Source organism: Ptychodera flava, chromosome 22 (genome assembly GCF_041260155.1).
Source record: "Ptychodera flava strain L36383 chromosome 22, AS_Pfla_20210202, whole genome shotgun sequence".
NCBI lineage: Eukaryota > Metazoa > Hemichordata > Enteropneusta > Ptychoderidae > Ptychodera > Ptychodera flava.
Window position 1 is genome coordinate 34,587,184 of NC_091949.1, and position 26,132 is coordinate 34,613,315.

The 26,132-nt window shown below is 37.5% G+C and overlaps 1 protein-coding gene across 1 annotated transcript in view; it reads left to right on the forward strand.

The window, feature by feature from the left end:
• The window catches only part of LOC139123275 (ankyrin repeat domain-containing protein 17-like), a 42,688-nt gene that overhangs the window by 7,235 nt on the left and 9,321 nt on the right, over positions 1–26,132 (forward strand). The window contains exons 3-19 of the mRNA XM_070689405.1: positions 472–628; positions 9,180–9,330; positions 10,680–10,827; positions 11,524–11,757; positions 12,939–13,081; positions 13,467–13,656; positions 14,239–14,430; positions 16,042–16,151; positions 18,183–18,270; positions 18,568–18,695; positions 19,267–19,413; positions 19,887–19,992; positions 20,321–20,920; positions 21,209–21,514; positions 22,798–22,943; positions 24,314–24,456; positions 25,225–25,438. Of these exons, the coding sequence (XP_070545506.1) occupies positions 472–628; positions 9,180–9,330; positions 10,680–10,827; positions 11,524–11,757; positions 12,939–13,081; positions 13,467–13,656; positions 14,239–14,430; positions 16,042–16,151; positions 18,183–18,270; positions 18,568–18,695; positions 19,267–19,413; positions 19,887–19,992; positions 20,321–20,920; positions 21,209–21,514; positions 22,798–22,943; positions 24,314–24,456; positions 25,225–25,438 (3,203 nt within the window). The remainder of the gene's footprint in view (positions 1–471; positions 629–9,179; positions 9,331–10,679; positions 10,828–11,523; positions 11,758–12,938; positions 13,082–13,466; positions 13,657–14,238; positions 14,431–16,041; positions 16,152–18,182; positions 18,271–18,567; positions 18,696–19,266; positions 19,414–19,886; positions 19,993–20,320; positions 20,921–21,208; positions 21,515–22,797; positions 22,944–24,313; positions 24,457–25,224; positions 25,439–26,132) is intronic.

Here is a 26,132-nt window from a genome sequence, read left to right on the forward strand (position 1 = left end):
CAAATTCATGTACTTCACACAGCATATTTACTGTATCAAGTCAAAGCACATGTTCCCCAGTAGTTAATAATAGACTTGGAGCTTTGGGTTACAAAACGATGAGTTGTTCTCATTGTATTCCTTAGACTGTGCTTTCTATTCATGCATTTGGAGGACTGGCTTTTGTTACTGATTCTATCATGTAGCGATATATCTATACTTTTTGACATATAAAATTACAGTGCCCTTCATTGTTGAATGAACGATTTCTTGGAAATTGTATGATGTTGTCATGGATACACCTTACAGTCAATCAACATTTGTCCGCCTGATACTGACCAATGAGAAGTACAGAAGCAGAGCATTAGCGACAAGAAAGAGCACACACAGTGGCAACTGTCTCGATCTGTAAATGGCAGCGAAACTAAATCCCTTAATCTCCACCAAATTGAATACATCCTTAGTGGTTCCACATTGTATTCCTACACCCAGGCATTGGAAAATTAGCCACTGTTGATGGGAAAGCATTTACAGACCCCGAGGTATTACGAAGACTGACATCCTCTGTGAGCTGTGCTCTGGATGAAGCTGCCCAGGCCTTGAGTCGAATGCGAGCTGAAACTTCAGGATCAGGGCCAGTCTCTGAAGGGTTTGTGTTACATATTTTGGTTTCCTTTATTGACCTCTCCCTGTATTATTTTATTCCGATATGAGTTAAGATGAGTGACCTTTGAATTGGAACCAAAAGCAGTGATCGAAATAATCGGTGGCAATGGTGGCATTTGCCACCAAAAACTGTCAATCTGCCACCAAAATTTTTTTCTGGTGGTATTTTTCTGCCACTAAATTTTGGGTCATCATGTCATCGAGCGTAAGGCTTGAATGAAGGAACACTGAAGGAACACGCATTGTCTGACGCGTCGACGGCGGAAAAACTCATTCGCTAAAAAAAACCCAAACTAATTGCGACATTTTGGCATGAATGAAAACACAGCGTGAATCCACACTTGTGATTGGCTAATCTCCATATCGATGACAGCAGCTTTTGTACACTTGACATGTTGTTGCCCTCTGTGATAGCCGCATATGCAGTCATACTGCACAAGATAAAAGCATGTTGTGATATTTTGAAAATAAAGCCAAACTGCAGCCTGCATGAATTAAATAACAATAAATACTTGCAATTCATTAGCCAGTACAGGGCTCAAAAATTCCTATCGCCCGACGCCCGTGGCTAGTGAATTTTGCGTTCGGGCAAGTAAAATCAATATGCTTCCCGTCCGACGGGAAAGTGCACCAGCGGTTGAATCAACTAAGCTCTGGACAATTCAAGCTTGAAAACGTATTTCATTAGGTCTGTACACGCCTAAAATCATTGTAAGTCCTTCAACTCTAAGAATTTTTTTCTGAAAACCCTTGAAATCCGCCCGACATCGCAAAATAATCGTTCTTGCTGTTGTAAAACACAAAAAACGTAAAAAATAGATTTTTGCGACATATTCTCTCCGACGACACGGAGTGAACTCACTGTTTTGTATGTGTGCCGTAAAGTGGTAAGTAGTATGCTCTTGACAGTGGTTGCCATTCTCTTTGTGCAAGTGTATGAGTCGTATGACAGTCGATCGGCTTCACGCGATAGTGTAATTGCACCATGTGCTTGGTAAATGGATGTAAACTTATTCGAAGCTATGGATCTCGGCAATGCTTACTGTTCAACGTAAATCAACACCCAGATGAAAAAGTACAAGTTTACATCGTAGTCAAAACGGGCTCAGTCGACCAAGGAGGCCACATATTGCAGCTACGCAGTGCGTGAGATGCAGACAGTTTCAAATTACGTGACCTTGGTTGTTAGGGATCGGCTCTCACTTACAGAAAACAAATCTGCACTGAAGAGTAACGAAAATGAAACTTGAATCTGCTCTCTTGACGAATACATTTATCAAAATAAAACTTTGAAAGACGGCTGTGCTCAGTGAGTAAACATATATGTAAACAGGTAAAAGGGTTGCAGATGTACACATGGTACATGTGCATATGCATTGGCAGATAAACACTAGCAGAGCAGTTGTTTGTGATCTCAGCTTGGTACTAATAAAGAGCAGCAGCCAGCCATGCACATTGTAAATCACACAATCTTATGCAAAGATTTTAATTTGGATTAGGTTGTGGAAAACTCCAAACTCAATGGATGTTTTCTAGATGGCCAAATCTATTCTCACATTTCTTCTGCGACATTTCAGATTTGGTAATAGTCCTCCATTTTAACAAGAATGTAGTTCATGTTTGAATCTGTTTTTTCCCTCTTTGAATTCACTTCATATGGCCAAACTCTTGCTCTCTGTTACAAATTACTGGTACAGTTATTAGAAATTTAGGGCAAGTAATTTTTCCTCTCGGGCAAGTAAAAATGAAATTCACGTGTCCCACGGTTAGTAAGTTTGAAAAAAATTTTTCGAGGCCTGCAGTATTGGTTGATTTTTTGTGATGTTACTCACCATATTTTCAAGAATTTATAGATTAGATAGAGTATGTGGCAATGAGAAAATGTTTTATTATACCAATCACATGATGTGTTAAACTGCCACCAGATTTTTAGCTCCCATAGCCATATGTATATATGGCAATGGAAGCTATTCTTATAGGCTAGGGAAATGTCTGTATGTATGTATGTCTGTATGTCTGTATGTCTGTATGTCTGTATGTCTGTATGTCTGTATGTCTGTATGTCTGTCCGTCAACATCAAAAACTCCAAAACCGCTGTACATTTCATCTTGATATTTGGTGTGTACATGGATGATGGGCTGTAGATGCGATTTTGTTCAAATGAAGTTGTCATTGCCAAAAATATGCAAATTAAGTGAAAAAATGTAAAAACAGTCAAAATTGAAAAAACTCAATAACCACTGAGCAGATTACATGAAAAATTAGCATGTAAGTACTTTGGGCTGACATGAAATGATTGTGCACATCTTGGGTCAGTATCTTGGACTTGCTATTTTTCATGAATTTTTTTGTAATTTTCTCCCATTTTTGGTCAAAAAATCTTCTTCTCTGAAACCACAAGTCCGATTGATTTGAAACTTGGTATTGAAGTGCATAGGAGTGACCTTACCAAAATTTGGGCAAATCGTGGTGAAATTTGCATATTTTTAGTTTACACGTCCATAGACTCCCATGTATAAGGCAGATCTCCATAGACTCCCATGTATAAGGCCACGAAAAATAAAAATTTAGTTTCTCATCGTATTCATATTGCAAAAAGGATGCAGTGACACAATTTTTAGTCCCCATGGATGAAGTCCAGTGGGCTTATAGATTGGGTCATGTCCGTCTGTTCGTCCATCCGTGAGTCCATCAGTTCACGCAGATATCTCGGATATTTTGACAAAATGTCATGTGACCTTGATGACCTTTGATCTCAAATATACATATTTATCCATAACTCAGTAACCACAAGTGCTACCACCCTTCATATATGGTATGATGACCTTATGACGCCACATATTGTACCTCATTAATTATGCACATATCTAATTTTGAGCGAGCCAATAGAGCTAGAGGTCTGATTTTTGGTATATAGGGATAACTTAGCAATACAATTTTTTTGACAAAATGTCACGTGACCTCGGTGACCTTTGACCTCAAATATACATATTGGTCCATAACTCAGTAACCACAAGTGCTACAGCCTTCATGTATGGTATGATGGGACACCTTATGACGCCACATATTGTACCTCATTAATTATGTGCATATCTAATTTTGAGCGAGCCAATAGAGCTAGAGGTCTGATTTTTGGTATATAGGGATAACTTAGCAATACAATTTTTTTGACAAAATGTCATGTGACCTCTGTGACCTTTGACCTCAAATATACATATTTGTCCATAACTCAGTAACCAAAAGTGCTACAGCCTTCATGTATGGTATGATGGGACACCTTACGACGCCACATATTGTACCTCATTTATTATGCACATATCTAATTTTGAGCGAGCCAATAGAGCAAGAGGTCTGATTTTTGGTATATAGGGATAACTTAGCAATACAATTTTTTTGACAAAATGTCATGTGACCTCGGTGATCTTTGACCTCAAATATACATATTTGTCCATAACTCAGTAACCACAAGTGCTACAGCCTTCATGTATAGTATGATGAGACACTTTATGACGCCACATATTGTACCTCATTAATTAGGTGCATATCTAATTTTGAGCGAGCCAATAGAGCAAGAGGTCTGATTTTTGGTACATAGGGATAACTTAGCAATACAATTTTTTTGACAAAATGTCATGTGACCTTGGTTACCTTTGACCTCAAATATACATATTTGTCTATAACTCAGTAACCACAAGTGCTACAGCCTTCATGTATGGTATGATGGGACACCTTATGACGCCACATATTGTACCTCATTAGGTATGCGCATATCTAATTTTGAGCGAGCCAATTGAGCTAGAGGTCTGATTTTTGGTATATAGGGATAACTTAGCAATACAATTTTTTTGACAAAATGTCATGTGACCTCGGTGACCTTTGACCTCAAATATACATATTTTTCGATAACTCAGTAACCACAAGTGCTACACCCTTCATATTTGGTATGATTGGACCTTTTACCAAAAATATATGTTTATGTCAATAAATAAGTAACCACAAGTGCTATGTCCTTTGTATTTAGTAGGATGGGAGACCTTATGACAACACACGCTTTACCTCATTAATTATGTACACATCTAATTCTGGGCAAGCGAATAGAGCTAGAGATCTGATTTTTTGGCATATAGGGATTAATTAGCAATATAATTTTTTTTTTCAAAATGTCATGTGACCTCGATGACCTTTGACCTTGATTATACATATATATGCATATCTCAGTAACCACAAGTTCCATACCCTCCAATTTTGATAGGATATTAGACCGTAAGATGTCACATCTTGCACCTCATTTATAATGCGCATATGTATTTCTTGGCTGGCCAATACTGCTAGAGGTCTGATCTTTTTTCCCGATTTAGAACCATAACTTAGACATGCCTCATGTGTTTCAAATTGGGAACAACGACATTGACTTATGTGCCCATAGATCTCAACATATACACTCCAGTGATACTTCTTAATGACCACATTTTCCTGCCCCATCAAGACTAATACTCCTATTACAAGTGGGGACTATGTCATTGTAAATGACTTGTTGAGTTAATGGTTGTATCACAGTATTCGATATATCTAATTCTGTATTTTTTCCATTTTATATTCTGAATAAATACATTAAACATATTTCACTGTCTCCAGTACATTACATTTAAGTATTTTCACTCATGCACTTCACACATGTTCAAATATCTGACCAGAGAACAAACACTAAATAGTCCAGGATGGGAGCTACAGTGTCATTGACACTATTTTTCATAATTGCCACCTGATTTTATATCCAGTGGCAAACTTTTGCCACGAGAAATAAAAAAGTATTTCTATCCCTGAAAAGTGTTTTTCTTAGGGTGACTGCTGGATGTTTTGTAGTGTCTCTAATTCTATCCCTCATGACTACCTAGGTTACAAGTAATAAATTTTAAACACTGTAGTGCATGTGCTGCCAATCTTCATTCTGTGCCACGAAAATTATGTTTGTTCGATTCCATATGATTTCAAATCATTTGATTTTCTGCGAACCTTTCCGTACATCAGATATGTGACCTGTTGAATCTTCATATGATAAGCTGTGTCAAACTGTTGTCATATTATATCGTACAGTTTATATCTGATTTTATTATGTTTTCATGGGTATGCAATATTATTTCATCATCAATCAAGAAGCAGCTGTTCTTTATTGCCCTATAATAATCAAAATTACAGTGAAAGAAGATATAAATAAATAAATCATCAATCAGTTGCTTTAAGCAACTTTATTTCAATTAATCCAGACAGTGATCACACCAAATCTTCTTTAGTCTGTGTATACATGTAGTGTGCATGTAGACCTCCCAGAATACATACAAGTAAATTTTGTTGATAACACAAACAGTGTTGAACTTTTCAGTGGTATTGCTTCACATACTGACACCCTGGTAATGAAGACTTCATTTGTCAAAAGTCTCAACACAGGGAATCTACATCAATAAGCAGATCACTGACATTGTTGCCAAAAATTCTGCTAGTGTGTTTAACAATTCAAAGTAGAAGCAGTATTCACAGAGCCATCTGTCGATTGGTATATTTTCTGGCATTGAATTCTGTGTTGAAGCTTGGCAATAATGACAAGTCATTATCAGTCATTATCAGAAATTGTCAGTGAAATGTAACTGGACTTGAATTTTAGCATTGGCATTATAATATACCTATGTATGCTGCATAAAAAATTTCTGAGATATTCCCACACACCTATCGACACCAAACTCTGTGTCATGTATGTGTAGTTGTCCAACTTCTCTCATGGTGGATTCAACCATAGGACAAATTGACATGTTGTAGTTCAAATATGAGGTTGTCTGTCAACAATGGGCAATACATCGCAGAGCATTTCTTTGTGGCTGCTGCAACAAAGAAAAATATTTGTATTCTAAGTCTTGTCTAAACTAGAAACTTCATGACATGGAAAGCCATCATATTGTATATGGCTCTTTAAGACTTGACAAACATAGTTTCAGTGAGTGAATGTAATCACTCATGTCATGAAGCCACATATTAAACGAAGTGAAACATTGTTTGCCGTATCGCATAAGTCCCGTACTTTTTCAGTTTGTTTTGCTGCACCTGATACTTCTAATACAATACGATAAGCCATGGAATGTACATGAATAAAGAAATATGACATCTGCTTGAAACTAATGCCAACTGCCCTTTGTCATGCCATCATCACACTTGAGATGTTTGAGTTGTGTGTTACTAATTGCAGAACCTTTGGATGTGAAAGTCTGGCAGCCGTTTTCTTGCTATAAGCAGAGAACTCCCTTTTAACATCATTTCACAATGCCTGCTTAGATAAAAACACACTGTGTAGAATACGGCTGTATGAGTTTAGATCGGACAGTCATAATCTCCAGAGTGAATTAAATTCGGACCTGTTCCTTACACTATCTATCGCTATGCTATATCAAGGCTGTCTGGTTTCAGGGCAGTAGACGATCTGCCCAAGTAGACTTTTGTTGTAGTGCTGTCAGCCTGGTTAGGTTGATGACCGGAAATATAGGAAAAGCATTTAAAAATTGGATGCTGTGTGTTTGTGTTAGCTATTCATAACTCATGCTGCTGGTTTAGATTGGTACGTGCAGTGGCAGCAACATGCATAACAAAATGTGAAACTCTGCAATTATTGCAATAATTGATACAACTTGTCACAAATAATGCCAATTTATAGTCCTGTGTGGCGTGTGTTTGTCAAGTTTATTCCATCATGAAAGACAATCTGCCTAAGAAACATTGCTGCCCATGCGGCTGACAGTTGTGTGAGGCTGTGTTATGGCTCAGAAGTAAGTCAAAATAATTACAATTATGTTATTTTTAGTGAAGCTAATAATTCACAATTTACTGTGTACATGCTAATCCCAAGTGTATGTCAGTGAAATATCAATTTCAGTGAGAGAAGTAACTGATGTGATCGTCACAAGTTTCCTTTTATGTATATGCATGCGGCTTAAATAGTTTTATGTATTTTATTTCCGTAATAATAATAATAATTTATTTTTCTACAGCGATTTCCATCAATAAAAATATCAGACCGCTGTACAATAAAATACAAAGATAAAAATACAATGATTATTAAATGTGAAATACACTTAGAAAAGGGCACTCGACAATACTAATGCTAAAAGAAGTTAAAATAAGAATAGACAAGAACAACAAACCAGCGAACTTAGTCACAATGGTTTCTAAAAAGGTATGTTTTAAGAGATGTTTTAAAAGAAGCAACAGATGGTGACAACGGAATATCTTTTGGTAAGACATTCCACAGAGTTGGAGCTGCATTTGAGAAAGAACAGTAGCCAAAGTAATACATGGATATATTTGTGTTAACACAATCTCAGTCAAAGTGCTCCAAAAATTGTATAGAAAGAATAATCTCTCAGCCAAAACTTGACTCACCTGCTGGGAAATTGCATTAAATACCCAAGGTACATTTGCTGTCATGATACAAAAATGTACTCAGGAACAGTGGACTTTCCATTTGTGTATTGTCATGATTGCACCAATTCTGTTTGCTCAATAGGATTGCTTCACAAGCGGTCTTTCACTGATGTATTGTGCACACTGTTATAGTTATTTGTTAAAAATCATTACTTGCTTATTACAGCTGTTTTTCTTATAGAGTTAAAACAACATTTGAATTGGCCAGTGTTCAGTCAAATTGGACATAAAAATATTACTGGTTATTTCAGTGAAAAATCTTTCTGTTAGTGAGATACAGCATCCGCAAAGAGCATCTTACCTAGGATTAGTACTAGTATGTTAAATTTACAATTGTTTGCAGAGAAGAGCTTGTCATAAGTTGAAGGGCTGTCATGCTTGTTTTTAATTCCATATCAGAAATTTTATTTTGTGATTTATTGGTGAATTGAATGGATTTTCTCAAAAGACCAATGGATGATTTGATAGGCAAGGCAATGAATGAGTTGTTATCAAAATGCACAATATGAGAAAATTCAGGGACACCTTTATTCTTCTGAAGTCAAGTTAATGGAATGTTGCCTTTCTGAAGTCATTCATAATAATGTCTGACTAATTGTATACTTTCTGACAAGGTCTATGATTTGATTAAAATTATCCAGTAATAGGCTAATGAGCATTTCCAGGTTAACTACTAAATGGTTGGTATGTGAAGAGATGTTGTCATTGTGTGACCTCTAATGTTCTGATGAAATAATCAGAAATTTTAATCTAATATATCAACATTTACAAAAGAGAAAGGACAAATGACATCATTGATGGGTGCATATTGATGAAGTTTTTGTACAATGTACCATTGGTTAAAATTGATATGATTTTGTTGCTTGTACTAGCAATGAACCAATCAAAATGAGGATTACATTATGGTTTATTCTAGTAACCTTTATTGCATGTGAATACCAATGAACCAATCAAAATGAGGATTACATTATTGTTTATTGTAGTAACCTTTATTGCATGTGAATACCAGTGAACCAATCAAAATGAGGATTACATTGTGGTTTATAATAAGTTGTATTGCCTGTTTCAGTATCAGATCTTTGGTTGATGCCTGTACGGAGGGAGATGTCAACGCGGTGAGAAAGCTACTCGATGAAGGACGGAGTGTGCATGAAACAACCGAGGAAGGGGAAAGTCTATTATCCTTGGCATGTTCGGCTGGTTATTATGAACTAGCCCAGGTAGGTCTTGTCAGTCATTAAGAACGCCAGTCAAATCCTGGTAAACTGTTTTCTGATAGAAAACATTATAGGGAAATAGGGTTTTTACCTCAATTATATGTCAAAAAATTCTGAAAGGGGTGGGAATGTCTATTTATAGTTAAAAGGGAAGGCAAAACCCAGGAAGAAATTGATTTAAATAATGGGTTTTTAACAAACTGTGTAATAGAGTGTACCGTATTTATGAGAACATACGCTGTGATGTAAATGCCATTCATGTGAACTTTTATTAAAATTTGTTGAATTGTCAGGGAGGTCTATTGTATCATCACTGTTCAATTCACTTACCTACTTCCATGATTTGAGTTCCGGTGTATATCCAAAGTAGATGTTACAGAGTGATTTAAAGGTATTCGGTCACCTGTTTTGTAATAGCCAATCATAGATTTTACGCGGGTGGCCGCTTTTTAAAAAGGGCGCCTCCACTCGACCAGCCATGTCATACTTAGCAGCGTCGTCTGCATGTTCTTTGACGCATCAAATATGGAGGACCGACAGCTACAGGTGTTACGGGCTATAGTACGCTAAACCCCGCGCCCTTTACCATATATGGAATATGCAAATTTACGGTGACCGTGTACCTTTAATAGTATTACAAGATAGCATTCAAGATTAGTCTGCCCTACATACATGTACATGTATATGTGTTGCAGCAATAGTGGTGCAAAATGGATATTGGTCAGTTTTATAATTGAACTATACATCAATTTGAAATAATTGTTTCATTTTGTGTCAACAAATATCACTCAGCATTTATCAATTCACTGTATAAGTTAATTTATTAGCTTGTAATTTAATCCCCTTTAGCAAATTCTTATACTTTCATCATTTACTTTCTTCTGAAGACACCTCCAAATATTATCTTCTTTCGAAACAATTTATTTCCCCAAAAATATTATAAATCCCCTTTCAAAATAATTTATCACCTCCAAAAATATTAAAAATCCGCTTTCAAAACAATTCACCTCCTCCAGAAATATTATTAATCCTATTTCAAAACTTATCACATCACAAAATATTATGAATTATTATGAATTCTATTTCAAAAAATACAATTAATCTTAATTTCAAAAGAATTAACCATTATATGCAGCCAATTTGAAGTTGTTGACAGGAGTTTGAACTGCAGGTCCACCGACAATCATTCTTCCTCTGGAGAAGAAATTCAGTGTAACAGTAGTTAACTGCTATATTTTGTGGAGCGCGATAATTAACTTTCTCTGTAAGTTTAGCTCGAAATGCAGTAATTTGAACTTTCCATGATTTTTTACTCTCTGCATAATAATGTGTATCCCTTATGTGATCTGTAGGTATTGCTAGCTATGCATGCCAATGTTGAAGACAGAGGCATCAAAGGAGACTGTACACCATTGATGGAGGCTGCATCAGCTGGCCATACTGACATCATCAGACTGCTCCTTGCACACGGAGCAGACGTCAATGCTCAGTCCTCAACTGGTAAGTCTTGCAGTTCATGTCAGAGGAAAGGTAACCAATCATAGGAGAAAGAATGATCATGTGATACTGCTGTGGTAACCTATATGATATATTGGTGTTCTGTCATTGCGTGTAGGACAGTACATCAGTACCGCAATAGCCTAATGTTTAAAATCAAGTCAATACTCATGCAGATTGCTCAAGGAAGAAAAAAATGTAAAAAACTGTTTAAGGTATTTGTAATCTTTCTAGATTAGTAAATTCTGGTGATCCAGGAGGTTGTAGTTTGTACTCCTGAAAAAGGTTATAGACCTCACTGAAACGGGCATATTCTGTCCATGGAATGAGCACAGCGAGAGGGAAAACGGTGTAATGCCAACTTTTTCAGAAGGGAAGCTGTATAAGAAAGAAATGTACATAAACATTGCAGATATTTTTCACTATAAAAGGAAAACAACAGTAAAAAGCTGATACCTTGACATCAGCTCTGTTGAATATTTCTTTCTCTGGAATAAAAATGTCCACAATCCCAACAGTTGAACTTGCCTTTCTTAGGAACAAATAATGTCAAGATTTACGCTGGGTGGTATGGACAACTGGTCCCATTGCCAGTAATACGTCATGCAGAAAACATTGATCAAGACCGGTGAATCTGCACTGCCATGTACAGCAGTCTAATGAAAACTAATCTTATGTAATTTTTTTTTTTTCCGTCAGGTAACACACCACTGATGTATGCATGCAATGGAGGACACGAAGATGCAGTCCAAGTGTTGCATGAGAATGGTGCCAACTTTGAAGACGTCAATGAGAACGGACACACACCCTTGATGGAGGCTTCTAGCGCTGGCCATGTAAACGTATCCGCCTTGCTGATCGAGAAGGGAGCTCAGATCAATGCCCACTCCGGAGAATTCAAGGAAAGTGCGTTGACTCTCGCATGTTATAAAGGTAACACTGTGAACTGTGCAATGCAATACACAGCACTCACCTTGGGCAAGCCCAGTGGGGATATCACATATACCTGACTCAACAAAATGAGTTGGTGTGTGATACCTGAGGTTCAGAATGGAGCTTCACAAAACAAATACAGCATTGCTACTTTCAATATCACTGCCTGATAATTAGTATCTGTACACAGTAACTAAGTATGTGAAGTGTCAATTTACACCAGACTAACCAGATGTTTTGTTTCAAAGCAGAAAGGCATTGAATTTCCTTTACCTCTGCAAAAGTTTATCTGTTACGTTAAGTCCATGGTACTTAAATTTGATACAGAAATTTTTTTCAAATGTGTCAAGAATACAATGTGACTTGACAAGACAATACACAGTTTTGCTTATTAAACATCTCTTCCCCATGCACGGGTATTTCCAGTCTGATGATCTTGCCATGATGTATTTTGTTTCTATCTGTACGTTATACTATGTAATTTTCCTTTTCACTCATGCGAAACATCTCAGAGCAAGACCTCTTTAACTGTGTTTCATTGAATTGTAGTGTCAATTGACAGTCGTTACCTTTGAGAGGATGAGAATTAAGCAGTTGGCTTGGAAGGCCAGTAGCTGTAATGTGTGATTATTGTATCAAAAGTGTTGCATGACCATTGCAGTTTCTTGCTTTACTCTCCAAATGATTTTAAAACACCTGCTGTTTAGCTTGCCAACAGAGCATCTGTACATGTAGAATGTACTGTTATTGTTGACCTGTGAATTCTAGTCTAGACCAGAAATCACTTGTCAACAATCAAAATGCAGTCTACACATGTACAGGCTGAATAGACAAGCTTAATACCGTGTATCTCAAGATGCTTTTGGGAGTTAAACAAGAAACTGTAGTTGACATTACAAACAAAAAAAGAGTAGGAAATTCATCAAAAGTTATAACTGCTGCTGTCTTGTCTTATTATCTCATCATAACCTAGTCTGTTTACGACTCAAGAAAGTGGTAGAATGAAAGATTGAAATCTCTGTCAACAATGATGTAGTCACAAATTGGTCATAACAGAAAACATTTTCACTGTTGCCCAAATGTCTTAGTTTTGTGGGTAAAAATGTGATAGTGGAAATCTAGATAGACAGTTTGCAATGGTCATTACAGAAATTGAAGCAAATTCTTCCACTTTTAATCAGGTCATCTTGAAATGGTGAAGTTATTGCTAGAGGCTGGAGCTGATCATGAGCACAAGACAGATGAAATGCACACAGCGCTGATGGAAGCTGCAATGGATGGGCATGTCGAGGTGGCCAAGCTGTTACTGGACCATGGTGCACAGGTTTGTCAGACTCGCTTCACTTTCAAATAGCCATGCACCGTGTTTTCACTGATCACTTAATCTGAAGGTTCAGTCTGATGTGTCTTAAATGGGGATACCATGATATTTGGTGAAAGTAGGTGAGCTTTGAAAAAGTAAAATGGTGAACAAATATATTTTAGAACTTCCGGGAAAATTTGTCTGTGCTATTCAAGTCATTGTGCGTTCTCTCTCAATGGCCATCATGTTAATGTCTTTCAGACAACAATTTTTCCCAATCTACCAGGCAACAACATTGTCACCTTTTCCAATACCACTACACTCCTGCTGCCTGGCAACCATGCTATAAACGATGGCTTGCTGCATGTAGTCAGAGATATTGAAGTAGATCAATGTTTGATTGCAGGTGAACATGCCAGCTGACAGCTTTGAGTCACCTTTGACTCTGGCTGCATGCGGAGGTCATGTGGAGTTGGCAGCACTGTTGATTGGACAGGGTGCCAACATTGAGGAAGTCAATGATGAAGGGTACACGCCATTGATGGAAGCAGCACGTGAAGGCCATGAGGAAATGGTGGACTTATTACTTGCTCAAGGTAAACATATCAAGGCTTATTTCTAAGAGTTGTATGCAGAAACAACCATTTGTCTGACTTTCCGAAGCAGCTGACAAAAATTATGCTCTTAGGATTGTCAAGATTTCTTTACCATTGACTTTATGGCTGAAACTGAAAATAGCTTTTCAGGGGATCCCATCATAAATTAAATGTGGAATACGCCTTAGGGACAGATATTCGAACTTTCAAATATTTTCAATACTCTTCTGGCCTCATTTCCAAGCTCTTTGAGTAAATAAAATTTTCACCGGCTTAGTTTTGTGAAAATCCAGAATTTTGTTTTTCCCTGTAGAGATAACACTGCCATTTTGAATTTTAAATGTTGGTCAATATTTAGTGATTTGTTTGTCTTCTACCAAAATTTTCACAGTGACCCTGACTTTTATTCTTTTATGACTTTTTATTTTTTGACTTTGAAAGAGAATGACTGGATGTCTGAAAGTTTGCTTGAGGAAAGTTTGAGCAAGTTTCAGCGGGTTTGACCATTGCTCTCATAGTCAAACAGCCCCACCTTATTAGATTCAAACTGTAACTGTTATTTCGTGTGTTGTTTTGATGTAGGTGCCAATATCAACGCACAGACTGAAGAAACCCAAGAAACTGCCTTGACACTGGCTTGCTGTGGCGGCTTCCTTGAAGTGGCTGATTTTCTCCTTCAAGCAGGGGCTCACATAGAACAAGGTTGTTCTACACCCTTGATGGAAGCGGCCCAGGAGGGTCACCTGGAATTGGTCAAATTCTTGGAAAGTAAAGGTACAAAGAAATATTATCACCCTAAAATACACTCACTGTGGGGCCAAAGGCCCCCCATTTTGTTTCATATTAGCGTGTCACTTTTTCGCCGCACATACGTCGTGTACGCGTACAGTGAGTCAAATCCGCCTTTGACGGTATGTATTAAATTTCGCCAAATTTCCACGCTGCACAGCTTAATATTGATGAAAAAGTTGCAGATTCAATTTCCTCATATGTTGACCTTTCCATTATGATATTTTGGCAATAATTTCATGAAGGAATCATGAAAATGCATATGTGCTAATTATTCATATGCAAAAATAGGTGAAAACACAGTCAACAGCCAAACGATCGTTAACTCGTCATTTCATAAAAAAAAGAGGGAAACTCAAAAAAGTAAAACGATAGAGTTTTAGTTAACCTTCATGAGATGTGCTATTTCAAATATCGTAAGAAATTACAGCGAAATGAAAAAGTTAAAGCAATGGGTTTTTTCAGATATATTTTTCATTTTACGACGCGGCGAATAAGCTTGATTTCCCGTTGAAAACAATGGCGAATAATATACCGAACAGATTGCACACTTCTCGTCGGTTCAAATTCCTCAATTTTGAACGAATAATGATGAAAATTGACATGGTGATCCTTTGATTAATATACAAAATTCCTATCGTTATAGATTTTTAAATATCTTCACGAAAATTGTTTTATTTGAATTTTATTTATTCCGATCACTGAAATATACCGTTGCCGTCAATGATTTGGCGAGCTGACGGCGTGTACATATGCAGAACACGGGCCTTAAATTGACGCATTTTTATCAGTATGCATCTCGTAAGATGTACAGACCAAATGCATGTCATGTTGTTGTAATTTATACCAAATTTTGGCGAAAATCAGCAATGAAAATTCCAGTAAATTTGAAAAATAACACAGAACGGAGGCGAACGGGCGCAGACTCTCCACTGTAATCGTGCAGTGAACGTTATCGATCGATATCCTTTTATCGGAAATTGATACATTGTTGTCGTGCTCACTCGCAGGTCATATTCAGCTCACAATGGCGCAAAACTTGCAAAGAGCGCCAAAATGTGAACGCATCGCAAAAATTGTAAAAAAGTGTCGACGATTCAATCTAAGTACAAGAAACCAACGGATACGTTGATTTTATGCTATCTAAGTCAATATATACGGGTTATGTGGACATATTAATGATTTGACCTCAACACATGAACCCGTACGCCAGCAGATTTCGATCGATATTCTATTGAAAATAAATTGATACAATGTTCGCTGTCGTCACTAGCAACCGGTCGAAAGCGCTCTCAGGTAGAATATATGCTTCGCGGAATACGAAACATTCAGGCATACGTTCGTCCCGCAGTGCTAGCAGTGCCCCAACTAACACATATTTTCAGAGCTTTTTCAAGTATTTCTCTAGGAAAAAAGTACATGTTATCATATAAGAATTTGCAGATGTAGCTTTGAAAATTTTTCCGTTATTATCTAGAACCTCTCAAGATGAAATAGTTTTTGCAAATATACTGAATTTACAGTTGGTTATGCACACGTAGCTTGCATGCATGTACGTCAATTCTGATCAAATTTTCATCAATGTTGTTGTTGTAGGTGCTAATGTTCATGCTGAGACAAGTACAGGTGATACGGCATTGACCCTGGCCTGTGAGAATGGACACACTGATGTTGCTGATGTACTGCTTGCTGCTGGAAGTGAATTGGTAAGACGCTTTTTTCCAGATTCTCCTTTCCAGGAAGGAAAATGATTTCATAGAATTGTTTATCCCTATTCTCAAAGTCAAACAGAATGTGAATGTAACTGACATGATTTCAAACCCCCATTTTTAGCTCACGTGTGTAAACACGTGGGCTAATGTCATAGCGATGTCTGTCTGTCTGTCTGTCTGTGTGTGTGTGTGTGTGTGTGTGTGTGTGTGTGTGTGTGTGTGTGTGTGTGTGTGTGTGTGTGTTAGTGTGTGTGTCTGTCTGTCTGTCTGTTTGCACGATAACTCAAAAACGCCTGAACGGATTCAAGTCAGATTTGGTACACAGGTACCATATGCTACTTGCAAGAACTGATTAGATTTTGGTTTGTGTGGCCTGCATATTAATGAAGTTATGCAATATCGTTTTTTTCTGTACAATGGTTTCCCTATGGATACGGTAATGACAGTGTAGACATATATCAAGAAATACTGCACAAAATTTCATGAAACTTTTCACAGATGACAATCTAAGAACATTATGATGATACTGTGAGTGTCATGTCAATTATCTTCTCATTTGCATATTTGATGAGCTTTTGTTATTAGTGAGATAACTCTGAAATTCCTGCACCAAACTTGATGATACTTGCAACAAATATTGATCTGATATATATCTAATTATACTAAGAAGCATTAGGCAGTGTCAAGTTAATAAATAGCTTATTTGCATATTTTATGAAGGTTTGTAATTAGTCATATAACTCCGATATAACTTCACCAAATGTGATGAAATCTGCTTCAGATACTGATCCGACTGATATCTAACTGTAGTGTAAAGCATTTAGTAGTGGGAAATTAATTAAGGGTGCATTTGCATATTTAATGAACTTTGCAATTAGGTATATAATTCTGAAATTACGGCACCCAAGTCAGTGAAATTGGGTACAGATATTGTTTTGATAAATATCTAATTGTACTGAGAAGCATTTGGCAGTATCAAGTTAACAAATAGGTCATTTGCATATTTTATGAAGTTGTGTAATTAGTGATATAACTCCAAAATAACTGCACCAAATGTGATGAAATCTGCTGCAGATACTGATCCGACAGATATCTAATTGTGGTGTAGAGCATTCAGTTGTGTGAAGTTAATTAAGGGTTCATTTGCATATTTAATGAACGTTGTAATTAGTGATATTACTCCAAAATTACAGCGTTAAATTTGATGAAACTTGCTACAGATGTTGATCTGATAAATATCCAATTGTACTGAGAAGCATTGAGCAGTGTCAGGTTAATAATGAGCTCCTTTGCATATTTCATGAAGTCTTATAATTAGTCATATAACTCCGAAATAACTGCATCAAATGTGATGAAAACTGCTGCACATACTGATACGACAGATATCTATCTGTGTTGTAAAGCATTTAGTCGTGTAAAGTTAATTAAGGGTTCTTTTGCATATTTAATAAACTTTGTAATTAGGTATATAACTCTGAAATTTCGGCACCAAAATTTTGTGAAACATGCTACAGATATTGATTTGATAAATATTTAACTGTGCTATGAATCATTGAACAGTATCAAGTTAATTTAGGGTTTATTTGCATATTTAATGAACTCTGTTATTAGTAACATTTCTCTAAAATGACTGCATTAAATTAAATAAAACGTGCTACAAATGTTGAGCTGATGGATATCTAATTGTCCCATAAAGCATTGAGCAGGGTCAAGTTAATTAACAGCTCATTTGCATATTAAATAAAGTTTTGTAATTAGTTATTAAACTCTGAGAGTACTGTGCGAAGTTGAAAAAAACCTGCTACATATAGTGATTACATATATCTCATTGTTCTGTGAAGCGTACTACTATTAATGAACCTGTTGTAAAACACGTGAGCATATTCAGTTCATATCTGGTATGCACCTTGGAGCCAGCGGATTGAGCTCCTGTTGACCCACTGCCTATCTCATCACAAGTGCAGTTTCCATTCAAGTGTAAAACTCAAATTTATGAGTTCTGTTTCCATATGTGTTATGTGACAGGAGCATGAGTCTGAAGGTGGCCGTACTCCATTGATGAAAGCTGCAAGGGCAGGACATCTGTGTACAGTCCAGTTTCTCATCAGTAGAGGTAAGCAGAACAAAGTTGTCCTGAGATTTCTGTCCACTGTAGATTTTGACCAGGTATGTCTTTCAAACTGGTCTCTCTCTGTGTTAGTCACAAGATGAACCAATTCAGAGTCATAGCCTGCAAACTGTCCACACTGTCAAAATGTAAATTTATGTAAATTACTCAAATCTGCCCTCCTTTGCAGTTCAGTCCAGTTACGGCCCTGCAATTATCAAGTCATCAGCTGTGTGGAAAATTTTAGAAATTCAATTTTAGATAAACAGTGTGATTAAAGGAAATTTCATGATCTGTCAACAGGTGCCAATGTGAATCGTACCACTACTAACAATGACCACAGTGTGCTGTCACTGGCCTGTGCCGGGGGTCATCTCTCTGTGGTTGAACTCCTACTGGCTCACGGAGCAGACCCTTCCCAGAGGTTGAAGGTATGTTGAATGGCAACTCTTACACCGCCATGGTTTGGCCCAAACCCACTGTTATCAATGGTGATTTTGGACCTGTTTCATAGGAATGGGGGTGAACAAGTTGAAACTAACCTTGAGTTAACTCCATGGCATGTTTGACTTTGTCTGTGTTGGTGTACCAAGTGTCCATTTTTACATGAGTTTAGTTTATTTGTGTTTGTGTGTATGGATGAGTTTTATAAAAAAATTAAGCGAATCAAGATGTCATGGAGAGAATCTAGGCAAGAGAAGTATATTTGTGCTGTTCTGAAAGACATTGGCAGATACGACAGGTCAATGAACAGATGCAGAGGAAGTTGGTTTCATTTATGTCTTTTGTGGAACTGAAGGACGCTGGACCCATGCTTTTATGTAGTACAATTAACATTACCTTAGGGGGTTTGCTCATATTTATTTACCTTGAAAGGCACTCTCAGACAAGCACTGATGTCTACTAAAAGGGGACGTGCCCCCAGTGTTCTCCATATGTAATGACATACTGATGACACTGAGTCAGGAAGACAGCTTAAAATGATATTAATTTTGTTTACAGGATGGATCAACCTGTTTGATAGAAGCTGCTAAGGGAGGTCACACGGCAGTCATTTCTCTGCTGGTTGACTTCCCAAGCAACATGATGCCACCTAGTGTTCCAGTGGATTGCTCTCAGCTGACGCCACCAAACAGCGAACAGGGAGAGGTAAGCCTTCCAGCTGCTCCAGTGATCTGTAACCCATAATTTGCCAAGTTCATGGGTCACCATTAGGTCAAGTTGGTTAATTTGTCTGACAGGAAATATATAATAAAAATTTCAGCCGAGAACAAAACCGTGATAAAGTAATACAGTAATTGAGAAAATGGCTTTACTAATTAATGTGAGTAATGATGGAATTATGTGATATTGGTACTGGACTTAACCTGTGACAAATTTCACTTAGACTCTGCTTAATCATTATAAAAGGAGAGAAAGAAGAGATTCTCTTTTATGTCTGGTCTTCATAAGCTTTATTTTCCACTTGATGCCATGAAAATTTATTGTGATCATTGAAAACAAAATGTGTTCCTTCCCTTCAGCATTTCACCTACAACCCTGTTGTTTTATCCTATGCTTTATGACCCTTAGGGACACAGAAGTTCAAGACAAATAGTTGAATATTTCTTTCTCCTTTGCAGATTCCAAGAGTACCAACTCAAGCATTACCAACAGTTGTTCCCCCTCAGGAGCCAGACAAAGGCCCTTCAGAGCCGTCGTTGCAAGCAGAGAGTCAACAGGTTACATGTGAGTTGAATAGTGTACAACCATTGGGAATTATTATTGGTGCAAGCTCTGTAAAAGTAAATGGGCTGATAAAAGTTCAATGTTGGTGAGATGAAAGCCAGTGTGATTTAGCAACAGAGAATGGTACTACCTTCTGTGAAAATCTGATTTGAGATTCCACGAAACGTTTTGCTCCCCGTCTTAGAAGTGCCACAAGTGTGTCCAGTTTCTTTTCACAAACAGTCCTTAGCTTTGCGTATCCACAATTTTTACCACCTTACGGATCAATGAAGATTCCTGCTTTTCAGAAATATTGAAAAAATCATACATCAATGTTTATGTCTTCCAGGTGAAAAACTTCTGCCTGAGGTTGCTTCCCAAATCAATCCACTTCTTCCGTGCAAAGAAAACATTGAGAAGCTGCTAGCGTTAACCCAGACTTCCGGATCTATTTCCGTCACATCATCAGAGGACAGCCCGGAAGAGGCTCAGGAAGAACTGAACAAGGAACTCAACTACAACAGAGAACTCAAGAAACAAATCCAAAAGAAACAAGAGATTCTGGAAGAGTTGCAGAGAGTTGAGAAAGAGCTCCAGGAAAGAGCTCGGAGCAATTCTTCCTCACAAAACAAGAAGAGGTTGTACAATAGTAAAGCGTCCGGCAGCGATGATGAGGAGGAGAACCCGGATAGTGAACCAGATTGCAGCCCGGCTGTCACTCCTCTTCCAGACGTTGGGTCGATCTTCCAGCTGGAGGGTAAAGGCACAGCCACAGAGGAACAGACAGCCAATGATGACATGAACATGCTGCCCAATAGCTGTCTATCTCTGACTACAACAACGACAACGCTGACTGTGACAAGTGGTACACAGACAACGTTCCTTGGGGATGGGTGTTTGGTTGCATCAGGCATACAGACAAACCACGATACAGACATATCTGTCACTGGTAAGTGGCCAGTCTTCAGTATCTCATGTATCTGTTGTAAAGGTTTATTAGATGTGTATTGTTTCAGACCATCGAAACGGAAATTGCCAAATTCTGTTCGTTCATGCAACTGCCTTTCGCATACATATTTGACGCACTTTCTTACCAGCTATCTGTGACTAGGTATTCGTTTAACTATCTTAATAACTACTCTTGTCATTATTAAGTTCTTTCTCATGTGAGCAAGAATATAAATTGTTTTGAGTGCTCTCTGATGTATGTACTTTCCTGTTGTTTCATTTCAAACAGAGGCAGATGTAGCAGCGTTAGCACTACAGGCAGAATTGTCAGCCCAGAACAGTAACAACCCAACAGTTTTATCCCCAGCCAGTCCTGTCACTCCCAACACCTCCCCAGTATCCAACGTATCACCCCAGGTGTCACCCAAAATGTCAGGGAATGTGGCACCGGAATTGTTTCATCCTGTAGAAATTGATGCGCAGACCGAGAGTAACCATGACACAGCGCTGACTTTGTCCTGTGCTGGTGGACATGAAGAACTGGTGTCATTGTTACTCTCAAAGAAAGCTGCTATTGAACACAGGGATAAGAAAGGTAAAATTAGATGAGAAGTCATTGCATGTATTGAACTAACAACATATGTGATTTACAGGGACTGTGAAATGGTTGATATATGCTTTGGAATAAGTTTGCAGGACGTATTTATGATGGTGTTGTGACCAAACAGTTCAAAAGGATGAATTTATAAGGTAGAACACACCTCGGGGACAGATAGTCGGACTCTCAAATTTCTGCATTTTTATCTGATCTACCACGTGTGGGGGCTTATTTTAAAGCTTTTTGAGAAAGGAAAACTTTCACCGTCTTAGATTTTCAAAAATCCAAAATTTAATTTGTCCCCATAGGGTTACTGTCGTTTGCAGATAAGAATGGACAGTGAAATTGATCTAAATGTTATCAGACTTGTGTAATTGGTTTGTAAAGTTGTTTGAAAATTTACTACAGGATCGGTAACTTAAGTTGAGTTGCGGCAAACTAAAGACAGATTATACTGTTGTTTCACAGTAGGCTTCTGCTATAATTGTTGATATAAAGTAATAAAGTAGACACTGATTAGTGTCTGTGTGTGTAGGGTAAAGATTTTCTGACTTTCTATCCCCGTACATTTCGAAAACTTTCTCACTTATTATTTCTGGCGTATGTACACCTCTTTTCCTGTAAATCCTGATTTTTTTTGGCAAAGAACTTCTACAATGCAAAGGCAACAAGAGTCTAATGACAACTAGACCCTGACTTTGCTGTGATACAATGTAACTCAAAGCAGCATATAAGGAATGTAATATGAGTCTGTGTATGTGAAGTGCACTTCAAAGTGTACTCCCTGGTGTGTGTTTATTATGGGTCCATAAAAGCTCTTTGATTTTCACCGCAGTTATAACAAGTCAGTGCAACTTCTGAGACAAGTTTTGTAACAACTTTACAAACCAATTACACAAGTGTGGCAACATTTAGATCAATTTCACTGTCCATTCTTATCTGCATACCAGTGTAACACAGGAATGCCAGCCATTTTGAATTTCAAATATATCAAAATGTCGGGTAATTTGTTTCACTAGTTTTAAATTTTGCACGGTGACCCCCTGATTTTATCGTTGATTCGATAAGAGAATGGTTGAAAGTTACATTCAGAAAAGTTTGAGCAAAAATTTAAGTCATTCACTTTCAAGGTGTATACCAACTTAATAGAGTAAGAAATATGTTTTATCATCAGTAAAAATTCATAATTTTTGTGAGTAAATAATGGTTGAATCAGTGGAGGATCAATTCATTGACTTATTACAGTAATCTAACTGGATGGATATTCTGTGTTGTTGCAGGATTTACACCCTTGATCCTAGCGGCGACAGCGGGGCATGTAGGGGTCTGTGAGATTCTACTGAACCACAACGCTGAAATAGAAGCTCAGTCTGAACGGACCAAAGACACACCATTGTCATTAGCATGTTCAGGAGGTCGATTTGAGGTAAGATGCTTATCACCCTTTAACCCCCAAAGAATGGTGTGATCCTATTGTTTTCCAAGGAAACATTGGATCTTTGTATAGTGGGAGAGGGATGAAAGTTTAAGATGAAAAGAAATACTGAAAAAATCTTGCTGTAGTGATCATTTGGAATTTATTCTTTTTAGTGTCCGGGGGGACTTAAAGGTTTGGTCATGTCCGTGCATGCGTGCGTGCGTCCGTTCACGCAGATATCTCTGAGATGCCTGGAGCGATTTCATTCAAACTTGGTACAAGGATTACTTCATATGTCATAGATATGCACGTCAATTTGTTTTGTGATACGATCCAATATGGCCGCCAGGCGGCCATTTTATTACGATTTTTTCATGTACAGAGCCATAACTCAGGCATGTTCCAACCGATTTTATTCAAAGTTGGTACAAGGACATTGACCAATGTCATAGATATGCACGTCAATTTGTTTTGTGATACGATCCAGATCCAATATGGCCGCTAGGCGGCCATTTTATTACGATTTTTTCATGTACAGAGCCATTACTCAGGCATGTTTCGACCGATTTTATTCAGAGTTGGTACAAGGACATTGACCAATGTAATAGATATGCACGTCAATTTGTTTTGTGGTACGATTCAATATGGCCGCCAGGCGGCCATTTATTACGATTTTTTCATGTACAGAGCCATTACTCAGCCACGTTTCAACCGATTTTATTCAAAGTTGGTACAAGCTTATTGACAAATGTCATAGCTGTGCACAGCAATTTGTTTTGTGATACGATCCAAAATGGCCGCTGTGCGGCCATTTTATTACGTTTTTTTCATAACTCAGGCATATCTCAACCGATTTTATTCAAAGTTGGTACAAGGACATTGACCTATGTCATACATATGCACGTCAATCTGTTTTGTGATACGATCCAATATAGCCGCCAGGCGGCCATTGTATTACAATTTTTTCATGTACAGAGCCATTTCTCAGGCATATCCGCATGTTTTGACCAATTTTATTCAAAGTTGGTACAAGGACATCGACCAATGTCATAGCTATGCACATCGATTTGTTTTGTGATGCGATCCAATATGGCCACTGTGCGACCATTTTGTTACGATTTTTTTCATGTCCTGAACCATAACTCAGACATGTATCAAGCGAATTCATTCAAAAGTATTTTTATCACAGACCTAATGAAGAGGACTCTATCCTCTCTGAGGACCTGTAATCAAAATACCCATTAACAAGTGGGGACTGTGTCATCAACGATGTTTGAAAATGTAGGCAGTAGGTTCTTTCAGCTGTTTGTCAAATAATTGTAAAAATTCAAATATAATAAAACCTTAATAAAAAATGATTTTCTTTTTACTTTTAACAGGTTGTAGAGTTGCTGCTTTCAAAACATGCAAACAAAGAGCATCGTAATGTATCTGACTACACACCATTGAGTCTGGCTGCATCAGGTGGTTACGTGAACATTATCAAATTACTGCTGAGTCATGGAGCAGAGATTAACTCCAGGTTGGTGTTCATCGTGTTGTAATTCAATGCTTTGCAAGGAAAAAAAGCTGTAAAAAAATTCTGGTCAGTTCCCATCTGAAATTCATGATCAAAATTATGACACCAGAAATGTAGACATGTTTGTCGTTCCATTGATTCAGTGCTTTTTTGGCTCCAGTGTGCTCTATTTACATGGTAACACAACAATGAGAATAGCATGATATCTGTTTTGGGCTTTGTAGATATGACAATATGAATGAAGGTATGTATGTATGTTTGTATGTATGTATGTATGTATGAATGTATGTATGAGCAGTATGTGTACCATCACAAGCACAAATGCCTCCTAAGGCTTATTCAAGCATGGCAGTAATTCAACCTTTATCCTGCCAAGTTCATATGTCACCATCAGGTCAAGTTTGTTTAAACCAGTAAGCCATAACTAGTCCCATGTGTTGCAGTTTAACAAAAACTTGAATATAGGGTCCCTGAATACCTAGATACCATTACTGTAATTATGATTTTTAGTCACCAAACCTGCTATAATGTGCCACGCCATGTAGGTGAAAATACATACAGATTTGCTGCAATAGCACTTTTTACTGACTTGACACATGGGAAAATGACACCCTGGCAGGATTATGGTTGCTAATATCCCGATGAATTCACTTCACGGCATAAAGTCTGCAAGGTGTTGCGCTGACTTTGTGTCTGATACCTGATCACCGTCAGAGTACGGATAAAACCATGGAAAACTGGATGATGTATTTTGTGTGTTCTCTTTGCCAGGACTGGTAGCAAGCTTGGCATTTCACCACTCATGTTAGCCGCTATGAACGGTCACACGCCAGCCGTCAAACTGCTACTAGACATGGGCAGTGATATCAACGCCCAGATTGAAACCAACCGCAACACAGCCCTGACACTGGCATGCTTTCAGGGAAGACATGAGGTGGTGAGTCTGTTGGTGGATAGGAAAGCCAACGTTGAACACAGAGCTAAGGTAAGCTTAGAGCAAGTGTCACTTTGACTGCTTAGACAACTGTTAATGTTGATTGTCATTCATACGGGAAACAGATTTTCATAATTCATACAGAAAACAAATTTTCATAATTCATACAGGAAACACATTTTCATAATTCATATGGGAAACTCACTTTCATAATTCCTATGGGAAATACATTTTCATAATTCAAATGGGAAACTCACTTTCATAATTCCTATGGGAAATACATTTTCATATTTCATATGTGAACAGTTCCATAATTCATACGGGAAACAAATTTCCATAATTCATACAGTAAAGGAATTTTCATAATTCATACAGAAACATATTTTCATAATTCATACGGAAACACGTTTTCATAATTCATACATAAACACATTTTCACAATTTTCATATGTAAACACACTTTTATAGAGAAACACATGTTCATAATTCATACTGGAAACAAACTTTCAGTGTTTACAGATATGTACACTACTCAATGACCAGACAACAAAGCGTAAAGGAAACATGATATCAACTTCATTGTGAACTGTCGTTTCCCAAGAAACAATTGTCTGCACTTTGTATTTATGTCAAAGTTGGCCACACCCTATAAATATTATATATGTAGGTAATACCTCAATAATGGCTCCATATACCACAAATTTTAGAGATCTTAATTAAAACTGGCCTCCATTTCTCAAGGTCG